This window comes from Parasteatoda tepidariorum, chromosome 5, assembly GCF_982258835.1.
Source record: "Parasteatoda tepidariorum strain Cologne lab strain chromosome 5, Ptep-v5.0, whole genome shotgun sequence".
In the NCBI taxonomy this organism is placed as follows: Eukaryota; Metazoa; Arthropoda; class Arachnida; order Araneae; family Theridiidae; genus Parasteatoda; species Parasteatoda tepidariorum.
This window is the reverse complement of record NC_141759.1, coordinates 8,346,080-8,369,723: the sequence shown is the minus strand read 5'-3', so window position 1 is coordinate 8,369,723 and position 23,644 is coordinate 8,346,080. Positions and strand designations below refer to the sequence as shown.

Below are 23,644 nucleotides of genomic sequence, written 5' to 3'. Positions count from 1 at the left end.
GTTATGTTCAGCAAAGATGTATATCTATCTATACATCTATACATAATAATAAAAGCGGCTGTGTGTGTGTGTGTGTGTCTGTAATCACAATATATCGCCCCAGAAGCCTCGCCCAGGCTCGAAACTCGACACATAATTGTGTTTTGACATAATGAAGAAGTATTTTTTTTCTTTTTCAAAAATTTGGATTAGTTTTTTAGTTATCAGTCATTTTGTAAGAAAATCTATGCTTTTTCGTCTTCAAAGAGCCATATTCAAAAAACTATTAAAAAATGCATATCTCTTATAAATGTATGCTAATGCGAACCTTACAAATGAAACATTAATTTTCGACAACTTAAACCAATAATATACGAAGGAATTAATAATTTAATTGTAAGGTTCGCATTAGTTTACATTTATCAAAGTGGATAAAACTTTAACTTTTGTACTAAAAATGTGGCAACATATTAGATACGTAAATAGAACGCTACTCTTTGATATATTTATCGCTGTTCATAATTGTTATAATAAGTTTTTCTTCTTCTTTCCACTCTCTTTTTTTTTCTTAAGCGAAGACGATAAGGGAAAATTATACTTGAGGATGCCCCTTGGCGAAATTGGTGACTTATGTTTGGCGCTATTCCTGTTTGCGCGGAACACCGTGGTAACAGAAATAACGGCCGAAACATAATGATATTTCAAAAAACATTGGAAAATTTCAACAAAACATCGGATAAAGCTTGCAATGAACCCAATATAAGCAAAATTAATAAATCCAATAAAAAGGATTTTGAATCGAAGCAAAAATTAATGGAGTAGGTGCAGAAAGAAAAGGAAAAAAACAACAACTCACTTCTTCATTAAGCTTGAATATTCTCAGATTTAGGTGCACAGAATTATCTAATAACAGTTAGATACTGTCTAAATTTATCGTGAATAGAATCTGTGTACCTCCATCGTCACATAAATTCGGCGAAATATGAATCGAAAATGGCGTTTGTGGTACCGAACTGGTGATGACATTTTTTTATAAAGTCCCTTTTTATGACTGCCCACATACCTTCGATCTTATTGACCAGAAGTAAAAGTAACCTTACCAGCCGGTATCTAACGAAGAACTAATGGACCTCTGAAATTACGTATACCGTTGAACATTATAACGCTAAAATCTAAACCGTTGAGAATCACGATTGGGTTTCAACATCGCCCAGCTTGGCGATCACAACTTGGCGAGAATCAAGGGGCACCCTCAAATATAGTCTACCTGACGTTAATTTTTGTAGCGATATAGAAATAGAAATTGATACCATAAAAAATTATAGAGAAATAGATACCATAAAAAATTAATTCGTTTTCGTGTTCTTTTCATGTATTTAAAGCAACTTTTGTATGCTTTTACAATTTCTGAGGCCTTTTTTTAAGAAAAAAAAACAAGTCTCCACCTGATAGTTATATTATAGGTTAGGTTACCATAGCAAAGCTACATCTTCAAACATCCTCAAGAGCTATAACACATCTGCAGCAGAACTGGACATGAAGACAAAATTGCAGGACAGAAACACTTTAATTGTCCACTAATCTTCAGATTTCCTGCTATGTTTTAAAAAACTTTATTTGTGGAAACCTTTAGCGTGGCGGACAGCTGGCCGCCTTTGCGGCTAGTACATAATAATAAACGCGGCTGTGTGTGTGTCTGTAATCACAATATATCGCCCCAGAAGCCTCGCCCGGGCACGAAACTCGGCCCATAATTGTGTTTTGACATAATGAAGAAGTATTTTTTTTCTTTTTCAAAAATTTTGATTAGTTATTTAGTTATCAGTCATTTTGTAAGTCTATGCTTTTCGTCTGCTTTTTCGTCTTCAAAGAGCCATATTCAAAAAACTATTAAAAATGCATATACTTTTCCCCACTCTTATAAATGTATGCTAATGCGAACCTCACAATTGAAATATTCATTTTCGACAACTTAAACCAATAATATACGAAGGAATTAATAATTTAATTGTAAAGTTCGCATTAGTTTACATTTATTAAAGTGGAGAAAAGTTTAACTTTTGTATTAAAAATGTGGCAACATATTCGATACGTAAATAGAACGCTTCGCTTTGATATATTTGTCGCTGTTCATAATTGGGTATAATATGAAAAAAACACAACTACTTCGATTTAGTAGGAACAACATATGACGCAATGCTAAACGAATGGAATTTAGTTGTTGTTTATTTAGTTATTGTTATTAGTAGTTGTTATTTGTTTTAGTTGTTGTTGTTTATTTAGTTGTATTTAGTTTCAATAACTTTTCTTTATAATGCAATAAAATCTGGCGAGCAGCTATTTAAACGATCGAACACTTCGTTTGTTTATTTGTGGCTTGAAGTTAGGCTCGCAGAAAATGCCATTCATGGGTTAAATTTAGTAGGAACAGCACAACCTGTGACGTAGGCTATATTATACCCAATTGCTATAATAAGTTTTTCTTCTTTCCACGCTCTATTTTATTTTTCTTAAGCGAAGACGATAATTTTAATAGCGATATTGTAGTACTTTGTACAACTAAAAATTCTTTTCACAACACTTTAAAAATATTTACTTTATTTTCTTTATATATACAGAGAACAGTCGGCAAAGAATTCGATTAGGTTGAAAAACATTTCGCTAAAAAGGAACGAATTCCAAAAGAAAAAATAAACAACTTAAAGAATAATTATGCTGATGCCAGCCAATTTTTTGAAAGTTAACTTAGAAATAACAAACCAAACGATGTTAACAAAATGACGTAGATAGCGCAACTAGATCAAAATTATACAAGCACAACTAGATCAAATTATAATACCTGAGTGCTTGACGTAACAGATATAGAAATAGAATTTGATACCATAAAAAATTATATAGAAATAGAAATTGATACCATAAAAAATTTATTCGTTTTCGTGTTCTTTTCATGTATTTAGCATTTTAGTTTTTTTTTTTCTTAAGCCTTGTAGCAATATAATTTCAAACATCCTCAAGAGCTATAACACATCTGCAGCAGAACTGGATATGAAGACAAAATTGCAGGACAGGAACACTTTAATTGTCCACTAATCTTCAGATTTCCTGCTATGTTTTAAAAAACTTTATTTGTGAAAACCTTCAGCGTGGCGGACAGCTGGCCGCCTTAGGCGGCTAGTTACATATAAAATAGTTTTTGCGTAAAAAATGAAACTTATAATGTTTTCTCAGGAATATTTCCACTTCGTTATCAGAACTACTGTATTAAATTATTTTCATTTTCTGTTAAATTGGCAAAAATAGGTCGCATGCGTCCCAGTTTGCACTATTTTTTGATAAGGTAACCATTTAAAAAATTGTCTTTTTATTTGTTGTATTCTAAATAAATAAAACTGTTATTCTGCTTTATTCTCTTTCATCTCTGGTACCAGCATAATTTTTTTAAATATATCGTTTAAATCTTCGATTAATTTTTTAAGATAATATCAAATTAGGCCTATCAGTTTCATGAATGCTTTTCTTTCTCTCAAGGCCTGGTTTCTTAGGACAGGACGCCGTCAGCTGGAAATCAGCGCTAACCTTTGATTGGTCACTTTGTGAGTTTGATAGTATACGTCATCGAAAGCTCATCTTGAACTACAATTGCCGTCCAACTCAACTGCAGTTGGATTACAACGTGACGTTAACCACAGAAGCAATGGCGGACAACATCCAACAGTACATTGAAATCAGCCAAGACATTGATTTTGACATTAAACATAGCTTCTTCATTAAACATAGCACTCTTCATTTAGCTCAGTTATAATGTGTTTTTTCTTGGAAAAGTCATTATTTGCTCTCTAAAACACTGGTCGACAATAACAAAATCAATATAAATTCAAAATAAATATTTGTTTACGTTATTAACGCATGCGCAATGAGAGATAATGTCTGCGTTGGACCGACTGCTCACGCTGAGCTAACAAAAAAGCATTTTTTTGGCGTCAGCTCTACGTCAACTTTCCGCTGACGCCCAGATAAGGCGCTAGTTCTAAGAAACCAGGCCTTGATCTAACAAACCAGTATTTTGTTGGCGTCAGCGGGACGTTGACGTCACGCTGACGCCCAGATAAGGTGCTTGTCCTAAGAAACCAGATATTCAGTGGAGCCTATTTAAGTAAAGTGTCCCGAAGTTTCTTTTTTCCACCTGTTGTCATGTTCATTGTATTTTTTATTTACTATAAATGTAACATTTAATGAATTTATTTAAAGAAGGGGAGGTATTTACATGACGAAAATTCACTAATTTCCAAATCAAGAACATTTAGCTATACTGTCAAACTTTCCTATCTGCTGCCTTTTCCCACTTTGTTACCTACTAATTATTAAGATTTCTTACACTGTAAAATTTAACAAAAATCAATTTTAGTGAGATAAAGTAAAAAAATTGATTAGAGTGTCAAGTAAAGTAATGTAAAGTAACTTGTTTAAAGTAACTAATAGAGGAAAGCCAATATTTTATTTGTTATTATTTTTTAATTATTTTAATTTCAAAATCAAAACTTGCACTGCTGCTTTAAATTTTATGAACTAGAAACACATCAATCGCAACGGAAATTTGTATGAATAGTTTTCTTCATGATGCTTCTCCATTTTTAAAATTAATCTAATACTCATTATCACTTAAATACATGGATATTTAAGAGGTACATAAATACTGATAATATAAAATAAGAGGAGCATATTTAATGTACCTTAGAAGAGATGTTCCAATAAACGATACATGAGCCTAGAATGGGAGTTGCATTTAAATCTTACGTTAAAATCTGTCCTTAATTATCTTATTATTTCCTTAATATTTCCTTAGTTATCCTTAATTTTACTTAGTACCTTTTAAAATAAGATGCTAAGATGTTTGATTCTTGAAAATAAAATCAGAAGGCACAGTTTTTAGAGAACAGAAACTTCAAAGCTTGCACATTTAAAAAGGGAAATGACATAGTGGAGTTTTATACAAACGTACGAAGCTGGCATAAATTTATTCTGTATAAAACATTAATGCACGTTTTCTCTTAAAACCAATAAAATTTTCTCAAAACATTTTTTTTTAAATATTTGAACTATTTTTTTTTCTCCTCAATGAAAAACTTTAATGAACTGGCAGAATAAAAAGTGAAAAGAATACAGTTCATATAAACAAGCAAACTGCGCAATATATTTGATTTAACTATGATTATTAGCTTAAGAAGATTGCATAATAATTTAGAGCTATATTTTAGTTTTTTTTTCTTGATGCATAGTGTTTATTGAAAAACTGCATCTGGGAAACGCTTTTTAACTATATAAAAAAATAAAAAGAAATTTTTAATGTAATAATTTGCTGTTAATATGTAATAATATCAAAATTTTCAGAAAGCTGTAAAAAGAATTCTAACCGAAAATTAAAATTAAAATTTTTCTATAACAGATCCTTAATTTCTTTTCTAGATGTTTAGAGAAACTCAATGGACCTGGAGTACCGACGTTAAGAAACGAAGCAATTCCAAAAACCATCCATTTAGAAAGTATGCAAAATTTGTCTTCAAACAATCCCTAATTACAGGATTTCCTAATATTGCACTCTCGAAGTCCTGGAAGAGAAAGTTTTGGAAGATATCAGTATTTCTTGTTTGTTTGGTCGGCTTTCTTTATCAAACATCCGTATTCTTACAATACTATTGGACATATCCAACTACAACTTACGTGGAGCAGAGCAGCCCTTATGAAATTGTTCAACCGGCTTTAACTCTTTGCAGCAAAAATCGGTAGGCTCAAACAATCTTACATGACATTTTTTAGTGACTCTCGCCTAGGAAAGGCATTATAATAACTCGTGGCGAAACATGGGTACTAATAGACATAAATAATTTTATTTAAAGAACATTAATTTTAAATATACTATGCTAAAAATGTAATAAAACAATATTCAATGCAAAACAATTCATTCATGATTAATTTTTCCCTAAAAAGAGCACAAATTTACATTTTGATATAATGTAAATCGAAAGTAAACTATTTTTCATACAGGGGATTTGGGTTCATTTTAAATGCACATGCAGTTTTTCATTACTATTACCTAATAAAGTATTCCTTCTTGTATATATATATATATATATAAGTTCAAAATGAAGATAAAACAAAGAAAAATAACAGTAAAAAATAACAAACAACTGGAGGAAAAAAATAATAATGAAAAAAATTCGGAAAAAAAAGATAATTTCTTTTTAAAAAATCTGGAAAATAAAATATATAATCTGATCATCAGCCCACGCGATTATATCCGCAAAAAAGAGTGCTTTCTAATATTGCATGAATATAGCCAAAGCAAAATATATCAATACAATACATCAAGTCTAATTTTCTTTACAATGGAAGGGATATTTTTCTTCAAATTGATAAAATACCACAGTTTTTCCATGTGCAAATCCATTTCGGGCAAATCCGTGGCTAAAATTATTTACTAAAAAGATTTCTTTGTTAATTTATGTAATTTTTCCATGTGCGAATCTGTGGCTAAAATTATGTACCAAACAAGCAATTGATGTTTCTTTCTCTTTTCTATTTTATATTTTTTTCTTAAATATATATTTATTTTCTAAAATTATTTTTAGTCAAATTCCTTAAATTATCCTGTATAATATTACTTAGCGCACATCCATTTCGGGCCCATCCTTGGTAAAGAAGAAATCAAGCGCACTTCAGTAATGCAATAAGAACGCACTTTAAAACAAAACTGTTCTAGTTACGCTCAATTTGCACTTTTGTTTTCATATTTTGCAATTTGGCAATCTTGTTACGAATATAATTTAAATCATTCTTGACAAATTTCTATTTCATGTAAGTTCATTTGAATTCACAATTCGCTTTATAGATTATAATTTATGTTTTATTCTGTTTTTTCTTTATACTTTATTTTCCGTTTCTACGTGTTATTTTCGCTTATTGTGCTCTATTTTTTTGTTGTAATTTTTGTAAAAATTTTTTGAGTGCTCCTCACACTATTGTACTATTGTATTGATATATTTTGCTTTGGTTATAATGATTCAATATTAGAAAGCACACTTAATATATATCTTAATATATATCTATATATATATATATATATATATATATATATATATATATATATATATATATATATATATATATATATATATATATATATATATAACTATATATATATATATATATATATATATATATATATAATATCAGGGCAACAACCCCGATATTTTTAGTTATTTATGAGTCAAAATTCCATGAGTAACGAGGCCATTTCAGCATAATCTTTTTTATTTACTAAACGATGGTGAAAGCATACATCTCAGCCCCCTCCAAGCTGGAGAGGGGGAGACCCATATCCCGTCTAAACTGACGGAGTTTAGTAAGGCATTATAAACTACAAAAAGCCACGCAAAAACCATTGCTCTTCCGTTTTATACGATATTTAAAATGGGTAAAAAGGAGAGTCATAATGCATTTCTTGTATTCCTACGCCTCATCGCAAATCATTTAATACTCATAGAAAATCGTTTAATCCTTCCTTATATGGAAGTGAAAGATCTTAAAATAACTCCTCTTTTGAAACATAAATTCAATTATTATTCATTGGCATGTTTTCATCCTTGAAGTCCCAAAATAGAATATCTGCATTTTATGAACACGAAAAAGTTTCAATGCTTTTAGAAGTATTTTTAAAACTTATTAATACAAAAGTATTTTTATAACTTTTGTATTACATTCCCCCCCCCAAATGTATTACATTTTTTTGGTAAGCCAAAAAAATAATAATAATAATAAAATTTAGAATTCTACGAATTTCTAAAGTTTATGTTGGTATGACTGTCATCTTTCCTACTATAAATAACATTTTTCCAATATGTGAAAAAAAAATTATTTACAGCAACAACAATAAAAACATAATAATACAATTGATCTGCTTAGTGTACTAAACAGAAAGAAAATATGAAACATTTTTATATAACTATTCTACTAAACTTTTCAAAAAACTTTTCACACTGAAATATACACAATTTTCATGCAAAACGAACTGGACAACAAGTGTAATTTAATCAAAATTTAAGATTCTGTGTGGTTAATGGGGTTACTTACTTGATGAAATTCTGTATTCCCCGTTAAAAGGAGGAAAACAGAGTTTCATGAAGCACTGTGAAATTGAGAGATCCAGACTGGATAAAACAAAACTAGTTTAGAAAGTTTTTCTCACTGTGTTGAGAAAAAAAAGTTCAAGTTACTTCGCCCTCACTCCTAACTGATGCTGAGGTAAACATCTCCACACAACGCGATTCGGATCTCTCAAAAATATAGGGATTACATCTTCCCTTGAAGAAAGTTAAAAAAAATTCTGTTGGTGACTATTCATGATTTAATTTTAACATTTTTGGGCAGTGATATTTCCTAAGCTTTGAAATATGTACTATTTCAAAATTTTGATTACTCAAATTATTCTTTTTATTTATTTTGTAATTAACTTCTGAAATTGTTTGAAGAATTTTATACGGTCCACTAAAAGGAGGCGACAACTTCCTCGTATTAGGATAAGTAAATTCTTCAAACAGAACTAATTCATCATTTTTAAAGTCTATATCTAAAAATCTAGCATCATAATAAATTTTATTTCTTTCATGATATTCTTTAGTTCTTTGAATTGCTATTCTTTTAGCTTCCTCAACAGGTGGATAGACTTTTTCATTTAAGGGATTTTCGTAGGGGAGTCTACCATGCATGAGGTACGCAGGTGGAAATTTTGTTACAGAATGGGGAGTTAAGTTATAAGTATTAACTATATCTTTTACAAAGTAAGCTAGGGAGTTTTAGTAGGTTTTTCATTGATTTTACATTTTAAGCAGGTAATTATTGTTTGACCAAGGCGTTCAACCTTGCCATTAGACTGCGGATGATGTGTAGTTGTCAATAATTGTTGAATTTTATTATGTTTCAAAAACTTTTGAAAATGAGAAGAAGTGAAGGCAGCGTTTCGATCACTCAACAAAGATTTAGGGATTTGATTTTGAAAAATTTGATGTAAAAAATTTGTAGATGTAAAAACTTGTTTCATGTAAAAAATAAGTTTCTGAGCTAATTGATTTTGATGCAAAAGCCCAAATGTAGCGTGTAAGGTGGTCAATAATTAAAGTTAAACATTTTTTTGCTGAATTATAGTAATTCAATCCACCAACACTATCTATTGCTAGTAAGTCAAAAGACTGATTAACAGGGGGTAAGGCTTGTAATAATCCAAACCTTTTTTGTCGCGGTTTTTTATTTAATTGGCACGTATGACAATGTTTACAAAATTTTGCTTTATCTGAAGTTATGTTGTTCCAATAATAAACAGGGGTTATTAAGTTAATCATTTTCTGAACTCCTGGATGATTAAATTTATCATGAGCACTTTGCGGAAGTTTTAATCTTAACGAAAATGGAACAACTATTTTAGTAAAATTTTTCTTACGTGCACACAAGACATTATTGATATCAATAAATTTACCTTGTAAGTTTTCTTTCCTTTGAGCTTCAACGTTTTCACTCAAGTTTTACAAAGGTGAAACATGAACATTATTACTTTTACTATTACTTTGGACAATTGAATGTACTGCATCTCTCGAAAGCCAATCTGCTTCAAACTTAGCAGAGCCTTTTGTGTATTTAATATCATTTCATGCATACTTAACAATAATGACCATCTAAATAATCTACCTTTTAACTTTTTAACATTTCTTAGCCAAACTAAAGCAGCATGGTCTGTATGTATGGTGAATTTTCGTCCTAAAAGGTAATGATGGAATTTATTTAGAGATTCGACAATAGCAAGACATTCAAGTTCTGTAATTGCATAGTTTTTTTCATAGTCCCTTAATGAACGAGAATGAAAAGCTACAGGATGCAATACACCACATTCATCTGCCTGTTTTAATACAGAACCAATTCCAACTAACGATGCATCAACAAAAAGATGACATTCATGATTAGGGTCAAAAATTTTCAAAATTGGTTTACAAATAATAGCATTCTTTAAAAGTTCAAAAGATTGCTGACATTTTTCTGATCACACCCATTTTACATCTTTCTTTAACAAGTTATTTAAAGGATGTCGAATACTTGCATAACTATCAATAAATTTATTGTAAACATTTATTGATCCAAGAAATCTTTGCAATGATTTTACATTTTTAGGGGGCATTAACTTTTTAATAACCTCAATATTATGGTTATCGGGTGACACAATTCCATTGCTTATTTCATATCCTAAAAATTCTATTTGTTTTTGCAAAAATGAACATTTTGAAAGTTTTAATTTCAAGTTTTCTTGTTTACAAATATCAAAAATCTTTTTAAGATGGGTTAAATGTTCATCATAAGAATTAGAAAATATAATGATATCATTAAAGTAGTTTGTAGCAAATTTAATTTTATGTTTATTTAAAATTCAACGAACTGTACGTTGAAAGATGCTCGGGGCATTCTTCCAGCCAAAAGGTAATCTTAAGTATTCAAATAGACCGTTGTGAGTAGCAAATGCTAATTTCTCAGTGTCATGAGGATGAATACGAACATGATGATATCCCTGTGATAAATCTATTTTAGAATAATAAATACTATTAGACAATTTTTCAATTAAAGTTTGTATTAAAGGTAGAGGTCCAGAATCTGTTTTTGTAATTTGATTTAATTTCCTAAAGTCAATACATAAACGACTGTTTTTATTTTCATCTTTTTAAAGCACTAAAGTTACTGGGGCAGCATAAGGGGATGAACTTTCTTTTATAATGTTATTTTTTAACAATTCCTCTATTTGTAAATCAATTTCCTGTTGTTGTTTTGGGGATGTTTTGTACGGCCTTAGAGATATAGGTAAATCTGAGGTTAACCTGACTCTTTGCGGTTCCATTCTGATTTCTCCTACGTCATGTTTATGTTTCGCAAAAATATCATCATAACTTTTTAAAATTTCTTTTAAGTCCACATTTTCTATCTCGCTTTCATTTTTTATTTTTTCGTCGATATTAACCTGATAATGTGTGCACCCATTACCTAGATCTATCTTCGAACCATTTGAAATTTTTGGAAATTTTTTCTTTTTCTTATTTTTCCTTTTCCTTTTATTTTTGTTACCCTTTACATTATTTTTTTTCAATGTTTACTTTTACTGAAACATCTTTAATTTTTATTTTTTCAACATTTTTAACCTTAACATTTTGAGAATTTTGCTGTCTGATGTGCAAAGATAAGTTGTTACTGTTAGAATTAGCAGAGGTGATCAATCTCTTTCCAAATTGAGTAACAACTGGCCCGACACAATCAATAAGTAAACAAAAATCTTTGCAAGTCTGCAACCCAAGTAAAGCATATGGCAAATCAGTATCAATTACAAAAAACTTAACTGAATTAACAATTTCGCCTATCTTAAGGGGAAACTCACAAATTTTTTTAAGTGTTAGTTGTCCTTTCGTTTGGGTAACATTTAATTCCTCACATTTTTTAATAGGAATATTTAATTTTAACACCAAATCTTTTGGTATTATATTCAGTGTTGATCCGGTATCAACATTCAATAATATCTCTTTGTTTACCTTTTCATTTTTATTTTGTTTTGGTTTTGGACGTCCCTTTAGGTATTTATTTTACACTTTACATCCATTTAGGTATTTATTTTCAACTTTATATCCGGATATGAGTAATTGCTATTGATTACTTGTCATATTTTGAACGTTCACATCAACCACATTACTAGGGTTGTTTACACACGTGGAGCCCATGTGAAATTGATTCAAAAGTTCTTTCTTCGAGCGATATTTATATTGATTTAATGGGTTCTCCTGTGTTGTATGATGTATTTTGGGTTTTGTCACATTCGGGGTTACATTTTTATTTTTAGGACAAGCCGGGGCTTTATGTCCTGGTGCATTACACTTAAAGCACTTAATGTCATATTTCGGGCTTTCTAACTTCTTCACATATGGTCCCTTATTATCTTGAAATTTATTTTTATCTAAGTCACTTTTAATTTTTTCATAAAGTTTAAGTTTTTGTTCAGATCCAATAAGATTACTCGCTACATAAAGAATTGTTTTATTATTTGTTTGGTCTGGTATTCCATGAATTATGTAAGTGATTAGAGCTAAGTCATCAATATCACTTTGAGTAGCTATTTCTTTCATTTTTACTCTTGAAGAGTTTCATTATACATTTGTTTTCTTTTTTGCAACATTGCATGTACTTCTGCACTATTGCAACTAAGTCCAAATTCTTCAAGCAAAAGATTTTTTTAATTTTTCATACGAATTTAACTGAGTTTCACTTCTAATTAAAGTTAATGCGTTACCTTTCAAACATCTTTTCGCAAATAAATATTTTTTGCACATCAGACAATTTAAATAATTTAGCATGAGTTTCAAAATTTTCAAACCAAGAATTAATATTGTCGTACCGATTTCCATTAAACATAGGGGTAACTGCTTCTATATCAGAAAAACTAACTATCAATTTTGTTTCGGTTTCGCTATTATTATCATCATAATTAGAGCTTTGACTATAGGATACCATATCTTTATCATCACTACTTTTTATACAGATAGAATTTAAATTAACTTGTGTAAATTTATTTACATAAGTTTCAGTTGGTAAATGTGGTTCAAAATCAGTTTGAGTTTGTTTACTTTCAAACTGAGTAGTTTCCTCCTCATCTTCGGAGGGATTTTCAATTACTATAGAATTTTTTAAGTAATTAAAATCACATAAACAATTTATTAAATTGTTATGCTATTAATATGCTTGGCAATATATATATATATATATATATATATATATATATATATATATATATATATATATATATATGTATATATATATATTTACACGTTCTTTCCCGCTTTTTTTCATATATATATATATACATCCAGGCCAAAGTTAATCAGGGTGGTCTGTTTATTTTTTTGAGATTTGTACAATATGCATAAAAGCTTTTTTGTTTGTTTGCTTTTTAACGAAGAAAATGAAGTTTTTAATCATGTTATATCTTACCGCTTCTATTTCTTAGGATTATTTTCGTAATCAAAATTTGTGTTAAAATGTACAGTGCTCAAAAAAATGGACCACTTTGATTAACTTTTGATCAAATGATCGGATCTTCACGTTCTAGTACTGAAACTTAATGACCCGAAAGGGTGACCTCTAACCAGCGCAGACAATTTTTTAAGCTATGAAATCAGACACAAAAACGCACTTTTCTCTGTATAAAAATACCTTATTTTCTCTGGATTTGGATATCTGATCCTCAAAATATAATGGGTAACCGCATTCTTTGAAATATGGTGCCAATAGTTTGGTCAGGAGAGTTGTCCAAAGTTTGGACTCCTAATGTTAATTTTACTTTTTGCGTATTTTGCTATATCTCGAAAACCTTTTAAATGGATAGAAAAAAATTTGCACTCAATTATAAAAATCATTTGTCCAAAGATATGTGTCTAAAGATAATAAAGAAATAACGTTTATTAAATATTTTTTAAAAAAAAATTTTGAATTTTAAGGTATACAATTGTTTTGAATCGAGTTAAAAAATATAAATCCTGAGGAATAAAATTTTAAATATCTGACTTTTAAAAGAAAATTTAAAAAAAATATGATAAAACTTGACCAAACTTTTGGGACTATATTTCCTAGATTGCGGTACCCCCTATATTTTGGGGTCAGACATCTGTATCAGTCGAAGAAAAGGTATGCTTATTCAGAGAAAGTACGTTTGTGTGTCTGATTTTATAACTTAAAATATCGTCTGTCCTTACTAATTAGCAAATTCCAGATCATCCCCTAGAGACATTAAGATTGAGTTCTAGAACGTGAAGATCCAATCATTAGATCAAAAGTTATTCTGGATGGTGCATTTTTTCTCTCACTGTTCATGTTTTGACGGGTGGATCTTCTGAATTATAATTTTATACATTGCTATTAATACTTTTAGCATTAGGCGCCATATTTACTGTGAAAGGAATGACAGTCTTTGCAACTTTCATTACGATAATGAACTATTTTGTGAAGAATATCCTAAATTTTGTATAAACAACACAAGTACATATACAGGGGTAAGTTTAAGAACTGAACTATTTTGGATTTTTGTACTAAATAAAGCCTATAGAATTTACTATCTTAAATTATGTGTTGCTTTAAAAAATACTGCTTAATAATAAAAAAATGACCTACTCCTGTTTACTGCATAGTAAAATAATATAACATTCATGTGAAATAGTGAAGAACCACGTGAATAAATCACAAATCAAATACAGAAACGGACAAATTTTTGTTTTGGTTATCTAGACACGAACCATCCTCGGAGTCTTAACACAAGATGGCATTAGAAAATTAATGAAGTAAATACAGGCAAGTGGTCTTACCAATGAAGGCCTAGAAAACATTTTCAACAAATTAGAGAAGAGTGAAAAGAAACAGGTGTTTTTGATATCCCAAAACACCTTTTTTATCGCCCTTTTTTTATCATACCTGCTTTTTTTATCACCCCTATTTTTATCATACCTGTTTTTTATCACCCTTCTTTGTTTCACACCTGTTTCTTATCACCCTTTTTTTCAACACACATGTTTTTTTTCATACTTTTTTCAGTTTTTAAAATAATAGATTCGAATCGAAGAACAGGATTTGATTTTCAATTCAATATTTTTGTATTTCATTTAATAAGGAAAATTTGATAGCTTAATTAAAAATTTTACATTATAAAATTTTTTTGACGATGAATTCAAGCTCATGCACTTATTTATTATTTTCAGTCAGTCCAGCAACAAACCCAACTGTGTTATTTTATCATGAAAATTTTAAATGGTGAATTAGGGAATCATTTAGTAAATTACTATTTTTAATCTTTTTCTTTTCTCTTTCTTTGCTTAAGATAATTAAAAAAATTATTTTGAAATTATTCAAATGTTAAAAATATTAACTATATTAAAAATATGATTGTTATTATAAAACTCATTGACAAACTGATGCTGTTTATTCTTTTTATGCAACGTTACTATAAACTTTCTAAATATTGATATTTAGCTATTAGGAATTATTCAGAGCTCGATTAATTAAATTGTACTTGAAAGTTTCAAGACTTTATGAACTAATTAAAATAGTTTTGAAATGAAAAATGTTACATATTTTTTTATTTTAACAGACAATTATATATCTATCTATCTATATATATTTTGACTTTGTAACGAGTAATTTCGAAGGTGTATAGAAAAATGTAAGGAATAAAATAGAATTGAAAAAAATCTCTAGTTAATTAGTTCCAAAATTATTAATTGTTGAACTCGTATTAAAAAAATACTACGTCATCCACTCGATCAAAATTTTTAAAAATATGAACTGTTTAAAAGAATTTAAAACATTTTCTGTTTTTGACAGTTATATGATAGAAAGTTATATTTTTAATTTCTTAACAAATATAATTAAATATGAACAAAATGTGCTTAACAGAGTAACGAGCATTTTAAAAACAGAATAATTTCTTAAACGATTTTTAGGAATGTAAACAAATGCCCCGTTTTAACAACCAATCAAGATGAAGTTGCTCAAACTACGTCACTTTCAATTATACCATTCAACGAACGTATTGCAGTGATATTACTTTTTTATTAACGGTGCTTTCATGGCTCCGTGCCTATCTTTGTGTTAAGTATGAAAAGAATTGAAATCTTAGTAGAAATATAGAGAATCGTCTCTAAAGTGAATGCGTCTCTAAAGAGAATTGATACTCGACGGGCATGGATTACTCGAAGTTGAATGGGAAGAATAGTTGCTAACTTAAGCAAATGTCAATGCTTAATGTTTTAACAACCAATCATTATGAAGTTGCTCACACTACGCCACTTGCAGGTATTTCATTTAACGAACGTATTGGAGTGATATTATTTATGTACGGTGTTTTCGTAAATTTTTAGATACCATCCATAGTGGATACACTACATGGAATGTTTGCTATAAACTGGGAAGAAGCTGAAGAACTTTCACCCACAAGTGATATAATCACCGATTGCTGGAAGAGAGCAAATGTCATTATTTCAAATTGCACGTAATATTTTTTTTCATATTTTAATAATTTAATATTTATTTTAATGCTAATATGCAGATTCTTCCTTAATAACCAACTTTTATATAAACTAGGTATATGCTCCGTTCGCTGCTTGCTTCAATCCCAATGATAGCCTCGAATTCATCTTTGATTTGTTTTTCTTAAGAATCAACTTTTTTTTTTAAAAGGATAATTTTGTTTATAAAATATTTAAATATTATAATTTTTTGTAAGAATATTTCGCTTATGGGTTTCTTACAACAAAATTACCGATTTTAAAATGGATAAATGATTGTGAAAAGTAATAAGCGCCACTTACAAAATATTTAAACTTAGAGATATACACAATAAAACCAATAAATAGGAAGTAATTCTATTTATTGATTTTATGATTTTATTGGTTTTGTTTTTATGATTGATTTATGAGTTTGTTTTATGATTTTATTGATTTTATTCCAAATAACGCAGGGCCCGCGCTAAGCATTCACTAACTCGCCAAATGCGATTAGATCGTAAATTTGGCGAATGAAATTGTATTTTGGCGAAAGTATTCGCGAATGATTTCTTCCTCTAGAAAGAAAATATATATTTCACTCAATCCTCAAAATGACGTCAAAATGAATTCTTCTAAACAAATCAGTACTTTTAATTCGATTACTTCAATATTTTCTGGTAGCAATTTTCGGTAAATGCGTCGCATAACCAAATAGGATTGGGTTCAAATAACATAAGCCTGAAGCGAACTACGGTAAAATAGTATTCTGTGGGGGAAAAATTCATCATAAAAATTTTTTAAGATTTGCATTTGGCAAGGTCTTTCGAAAATTGGCGAACTGTTTTAATATTTGGCTAATATTTTGAAGCCCCCAGCGCTGGCATTCCTAACCCCATGACCATACTTAGCTTTTACGGTTAGCAACAATGACATAGAGAATAATTGCGCTCTTAAACAATGAATATAATATTACTGGAACCAGGATAGCCTGGTTGGTAGGACACTGGACAAATGTCCAAGAGGTCGTGGGTTCGATCCCTTCGCCCGAACCCGAAGTAGTAAATTATGACCGATGAGCGTTAAATCAGTCTAATCACCTAGTTCTCCACGTTCCCATAACAAATCCTACATCTGAGGATACTGATACAGGAGTTTCCTTGTCATCGGGATTGGTTCAATATCACAAGGCTACGGAGTTGAATATTGGTAGACGTAAACCCAAAATTGGGTCGGCTGTTCAGCGACGATTATAAAATAAAATAATATTACCGAGAACCGTGATTGATTTGGGAATAGAGCGTTCAACTTCTAATGAGGTGAACCGGGATGGAATCCCAGCTTCGATACGAAATCCGTAGCCTGCTCGCACCGACCGCAGTGCAGACGTAAAATATCCTCAGTGGTAGACGGGTCATGGGTTAGAGTTCCCTTGCAGTCACGCTAACCACGCGAAGTTTTCGTGGTTTTCCTCTTATATCCCACAAATTGCGGATTAGTTCTATCAGAAAAGTCCTCAACGACGGTAAACGTGTCCCAATACATTATCCAAGAATTCCCTTGTCTTCTGGATTAGGCCCAAAAGTGCAAGGTTACGGAATAAAAACATTAGTAGTCATATAGCCAAAAATTGGATCTTCTGTTCAACGACTGATATAAAATAAAATAAAATATAATATTACGCGAATAATTTTCAGTTGAAATACGATTTTTATATAACCATTTAATGAAGCTTCTGAATAAAAGGTACTCTAAATAAAATTATAGTTATGTTTTATTTATTAGCGCTGTACCTATAACCAGTGTATCGTTTTCAGATTTCGCAGTTTTCCTATCGTTTCTAAAGGTAGCAACCCAACATTCTGCTACACTCTAGATTCCCAACTAAATGAACCCGATGCAGAAGATGATATTTATCCAAATACATTCAGTAAGTATATAATAAACAAAGCCCGTTTTTATATCATTTATAATACCCTCCACTTATCTATTTTCTGAATAATTTTCAGGATAGGTTAGGTAAAGTATCTAGAAAAGATGATATATCAAATCTACAGTGCGTCAAAGAAAAAATGAACCACCCTGAAAAACTTTTGATCTAATGATCGGATTTTCACATTTTATAACTATTAATGGCTATAAAGGGTGACAAATTACGAAACAGACACAAAAATGCACTTTTTAAGAATAAACTTTATTGGATTCGGATTTCTGACCCCAAAAAAACAAATCTGGGACCCAATAATTAAGTCAAGAGAAAGCTTGGATGTTTCAACGTAAATTTAATTTTGCGTACATTGCTATATCTCGAGAATTTTTTCAGCAAATTGAACATTTTGCACATAATTGTTAAATTTCTTTATCCAAGGATAATTCCATGCAAAAAAATAACCTTTAGTAAATATTTTTTTTTTAATTCAAGACCTTAAATACAATATTTGAAATGAAGGGTATAGTATTTTTTACGTCATTTTAAAGAATGAAATTTTATATGGCAAAATACAAATTGTAAGCGAAATCTGTGAAATGGTTTCTGAGAAATTGAATGTCAGAAATGCCAGGTATTTAAAATTCGGTTTCTCAGAAACCATTACACCGATTTGGCTCACAATTTGTATTTTGCCATATAAAATTACATTCTTTAAAGTGAAGCAAAAAATTGTACAATTTACAATTCAAACACTCTTTAACCATTTCTAAATTTAAAAAAATATTTACTATAAGTTATTTTTTGCAAGATCTTTGGATAAAATAATTTCTTAATTATGTGTAATATTTTTTCAATTCGCTTCAAAAGTTGTCAAGATATAAAAAAAAAATACACAAGAAGTAAAAATAACATGAAGGATATATTTGGGGGATCAGAAATTCAAATTCATCGAAAAAAGGTGCTTTTATTCAGAGAAAGTGCGTTTTCATGTCTGATTTTGTAACTTAAAATGTCGTATGCACTTATTTATTACCATATTTAGGATCACCCCTTCAAGCCTATTAAGATTGAGTCCTAGAACGTGAAAATCCGATCATTAGATCAAAGTTATACTGGGAAGTTCGCTTCAAACTTAGTGCACTGTACATACATTAGTCATTTTTGTCGAAGCTCGGTTCTCATAGCTAAGGGAAAGCGTAAAATTTTTGAAAAACGACGAGTTTTTCATTGATTCCGTAGTTTTAAAGAATGGAAAGATTAATCGCGGCATTGTTGATCTCCTTTATGTTCACCTTTTCGAAATCTGGAGATAAGATATCCGACTGCGTAAAACTCACTTTGCCTGAGTCACAAACTGTAGAAATGTTGACAATGAACAAACTACTCTACTTTGTTAATTCATAATAGAAGCAAATATTTATAAAAACATTTATAAAACAAACGGGAAGTAAAATCATGTTGAATTTAGACTTGGAGCTGAAATGGCCCGGCAGAAAAGAAGTTAGGTACACGCCCGAGAAGTCGTGAGTTCAATCCCCACCGGCTGAAGACTGCCCCATGTACAGACTGGTGACTGGTGCAAGTTAAATTTGTCGGAGTCACAAAGTTCTCCAAGTTCTTATAAAAAATCAATACTTCAGGGGGTACTGGATCAGAGATAGATCGTGCTCTGGTTCAAATCAAAATTATGATCTGACTGCCCTGCCTGTAAAACAGGATTTGACGTAGATTGTTTCCGGATCATCCTCAAGGATGTTTCCCAGGCCGTCTAAACTAACTCAATGTGCAGCTCTAGTGCAACGTAAATAAAAGTACCGTACCGTAACGAATGCAGATTTAAAGTTCGTGGAATTCAGTTGCATATCCAGCAAGGCGTGAGCAGCGAAATACTTTTATTCAGACCTCAGACATCCGACTTCAGGCTGAGAGCAAGCTTTCTGGCTGATTCCGTACCCTTCTGCATATTGTTATATCAATTCGCAACTTCCAGTATCCCTCCTCACCAGCTACGCCACATGCAGTGTCTCTTGTATAATTCCACTTTATTTATCTTTAAAGTGTGACCACTACAGAAATCTTTGAAACTTGTATGTCGATTTTTAATAATGTTAGCTATGTTTTGAACTGAAAAGTTAAGATTAAGGTGAAAATTTATTGCTTCTTTCCTGCTGTAAGTACAAATGTTGAGAATATTTCTTTGAAATATCTTTAGTGAGTAATATATTTAGTTCTATTCAATTATATATGAGATAATTGTTTAAGATCTTATTTCAAAACGCAGGTAAGCATATTATCTATAATAAAAATTATTAAAATGTGAAAAAAGATCATTTAGATATTTATGCATTAAAATTTGTTGTTGAGCTGTTAGCGTGATATGAAAAATTTGTATTTCTTATGCTAAAATTTGCCCTTCTTTTGAAAAACATATGACTTTTATGTTTTTTTATGAGTTTACTTTTGATTTATAATTTTAGGACCCATATGCTTACTGATGATAATTAGTAAATACTTAAATTAGGGCTATTTTTTTAAAAATAAATAGTGTCGTGCTCAAGAGGATACTTGAATGTCAATAAAAATTCATTTGAAATTTCAGTGGTCTATATTCGAAATACGAAATATAGATTAAAATAAGTATAGAAATTTTTAAAAAAAACATCGAGGCAGAATAACTCAAGAGGTCCGCATTGATAGTAATGATGTGATTAGTGATTCTCAGTATTTATTTAAATACCAAAATTCAGGTTTAATACTAAAACTCGCTATGCGTCTGAAAACCGTGGTTCCATGTTCAATGGTGAAACTCGCTATGCGTCTGAAAATCGATGCTCCAGGTTCAATGGTGAAACTCGCTATGCGTCTGAAAATCGATGCTCCAGGTTCAATGGTGAAACTCGTTAAGCGTCTAAGTACCAAAATCCATTGTTTAATGGCGAAACTTGCTATGCGTCTTAATACTAAAGTTCCAGACTTGGCAAAGTGAGATGAAGTGTCCTTAAATAACGAAACTCCGTTTCGTTTTTATCGGATTGAAAATGAATGTCTTGGGACGGATCATTTTCGAAGGTAGGACGAGAGATTTTTCTAAATAAAGCTATTACAATTGTAATGGTCCCGCAGTGGACTGATCGTTAAGACACGGTTCCCAGCAGATCACCGAAGTCAAGCATCACTGGATACGGTCAGTGTGCGGGTGGGTGACCACTTGAATCAGTCTGCGTAGGGACCGAGGGTGTGCGGTATTGGTCCTCGTTAAACTGTGCTACCGTAAAGTGCTCGACTTCGCGCGTAGGTCGTCGGGCTACCGAAGCGGAGGTGCCATCCCTTCCGCAGAGGATCTAAATTGTGATGGCATGTCTTCGGATCATCCTCAGGGATGTTTCCCAGACCGTCGCCAATAGCCCAGTGTTCAGCTCTAGTGCGACGTAAAGTAACAACAACAACAACTACAATTGTAATGAAACCTAATTTTTTTTTTAAATGTTTTGAAGATAAACTTTTCATTTTAATGCAAAGTAATTTCCAACGTAGCACCAACAGTATTTTTTTGTTATTTGTTCATCAAAATAAAAACTAATATAATATATAAATTAAGAAATTGAGAATTTGATTGATGCATTTAGCACTAGATTGCCCAAGGTAGTGATTTTGGCTGCTTTTTAACTGCTTATTAATTTACAAAAAAAATTGCAAATAACAATGCGCGCAAACTGTTTTTTTTTTTTTTTTTGTTGTCCGAGTGAAGTAAATTCTTTTATTGTTAATATTTACTAATAACTGGATATATAACTGTAAATAATACAAAAAATATTAAAAATTAATTAAACACATTTGTTTACGTATTAGTTATTTTTTCACAATGCAATCATAATAACTGCTCTTGGGCAATATAGGTATTATATATTAAGTTTTAGTCTTTCTAGCGTTAAAGTAGAACGAACAAACCTAATTCAGTAATAATGCTCCCTAATTTTGTGAATCGTATTTTGTTCTTCTTTAAGAATTTTTTATTGTAATTTAATTTTCAGAAAGAAATATTAAATTACGCAAAATTATAAACCGATTGTCAACCGAAATTGTCAACCGATGAACTTCTCAAAAGTTGGAGCGGAAAGCAAAAGCTTCGTTTCGTGGAACAGACCTAATACATTGTGTTTGACCCTTTAAAATTTATCAACATAAAAAACTATTTCTATTTATTTTATAGTGTTCACAATGGTGCTAGCCTCTTTTCCAGAAGAATATTTCTATCATTCAGATCCAGTTATTATGTATGCTGCAGTTCATGATCGTAAACATTTAGTGGATCCTTATACCAAAGGAATTATCATGAAAGGTGGATATAGATACACAGCCTTTGTTTCAATGGTAAACTTGAAATTCTTATTATAATTAAAATTGGGGGCGATGTCCTTATAAAAAATAAGTTTTCTTATTTTCGCTGCTAAAAGTCTCATTTTCTGCATTTCAGCTGTACAGTCCGCAAAAAAAAAAACGAATCACCCTGAATAACTTTCGTTCTAATGATCGTATTTTCACGAACTAAGTGTCAATCTTAATGGTTCTTGGGGGTGACTTCAAATATGCTAATTAATTAGTGCTACCTATTAATTAAGTTACGAAATAAGACACAAAAACGTACTTTCTCTGAATAAACATATATTTTTTTTACATATTTGGAAACTAGACACTTGAATTAGGGGGGGTAGACAAAATTTTAAAAAAATTGGATGGTAAATTGGGTTGCAATAAAGGTTTATATATTTGGCGATAGTCCAGAAAACCGCCAAAAAAAGTCGCCTGCGCAAATGAATATATTAAAATAACCCATTGACTAATTCAAAAGAGGAATGCGTAATTTTACTAGGTTGCTAGGCAACCACGCTCTGACTGTAAAAAAAATTGAAATAATGTTTGTGACTGATGGGAGAGGTTTAATTATTTGTTAATAGTAAATATCTCGAAGTTTCTGGGCAATAGACAATTTTTAAGCTGATTTCTGTCCAAAAAGCAAAAAAAAAAAAAAATAATAATATTTTAATCCCCTTTGAAAAGAAAATTTGTATCGATTTATAAATTATTTATGATTTTCTAAGTTTTTAGAATTTAAATACATGAACTTTTTATCTGATATTATTTAGATTATGTTGTTTTTGCTATATTTATTCGAGGATTTCATACTAAAATCAAATTTACGTAACTTATTATAGCTATATACAAAATTTTAGGGATTATCATTTTTGAAGGGAAAAAAAGTGCTTGAAAAATAAAATTAAAGATAGTATAGTAATTCTAATGCACCTTTACAAGGTTTTCTATAATTTACGATGTTTCCTTTTTCTATAACTCAAGGAATTGCTGAATGTTTAGTGCCATTTTAAAAACATTGAAATACGTTATGTTTAAGAATAAGATATTGAAATAATATGTTGCACATTGTATGATTCATTTTTTAAAAAATCGCTTCATTCTGCTAGATATTTAGTTTACATGGTTTTCTTTGGATAAAAATGATTAGCAAATAGCATCCTTACGTTTTGATACATTCTGAAATTTACGTTCGCAAATTCACCATAAAATGTCGCACAGCATATTCTTCAATTACGATACGCTACATTTACCACCAAATTCTGCT

The 23,644-nt window shown here is 30.3% G+C and overlaps 1 protein-coding gene across 1 annotated transcript in view; it reads left to right on the top strand.

The window, feature by feature from the left end:
• The window catches only part of LOC107451803 (uncharacterized), a 62,266-nt gene that overhangs the window by 5,045 nt on the left and 33,577 nt on the right, over window positions 1-23,644 (top strand). The window contains exons 2-6 of the mRNA XM_087162607.1: window positions 5,443-5,519; window positions 13,976-14,096; window positions 15,954-16,084; window positions 17,894-18,006; window positions 22,217-22,377. Coding sequence (XP_087018733.1) covers window positions 5,443-5,519; window positions 13,976-14,096; window positions 15,954-16,084; window positions 17,894-18,006; window positions 22,217-22,377 — 603 coding nt within the window. The remainder of the gene's footprint in view (window positions 1-5,442; window positions 5,520-13,975; window positions 14,097-15,953; window positions 16,085-17,893; window positions 18,007-22,216; window positions 22,378-23,644) is intronic.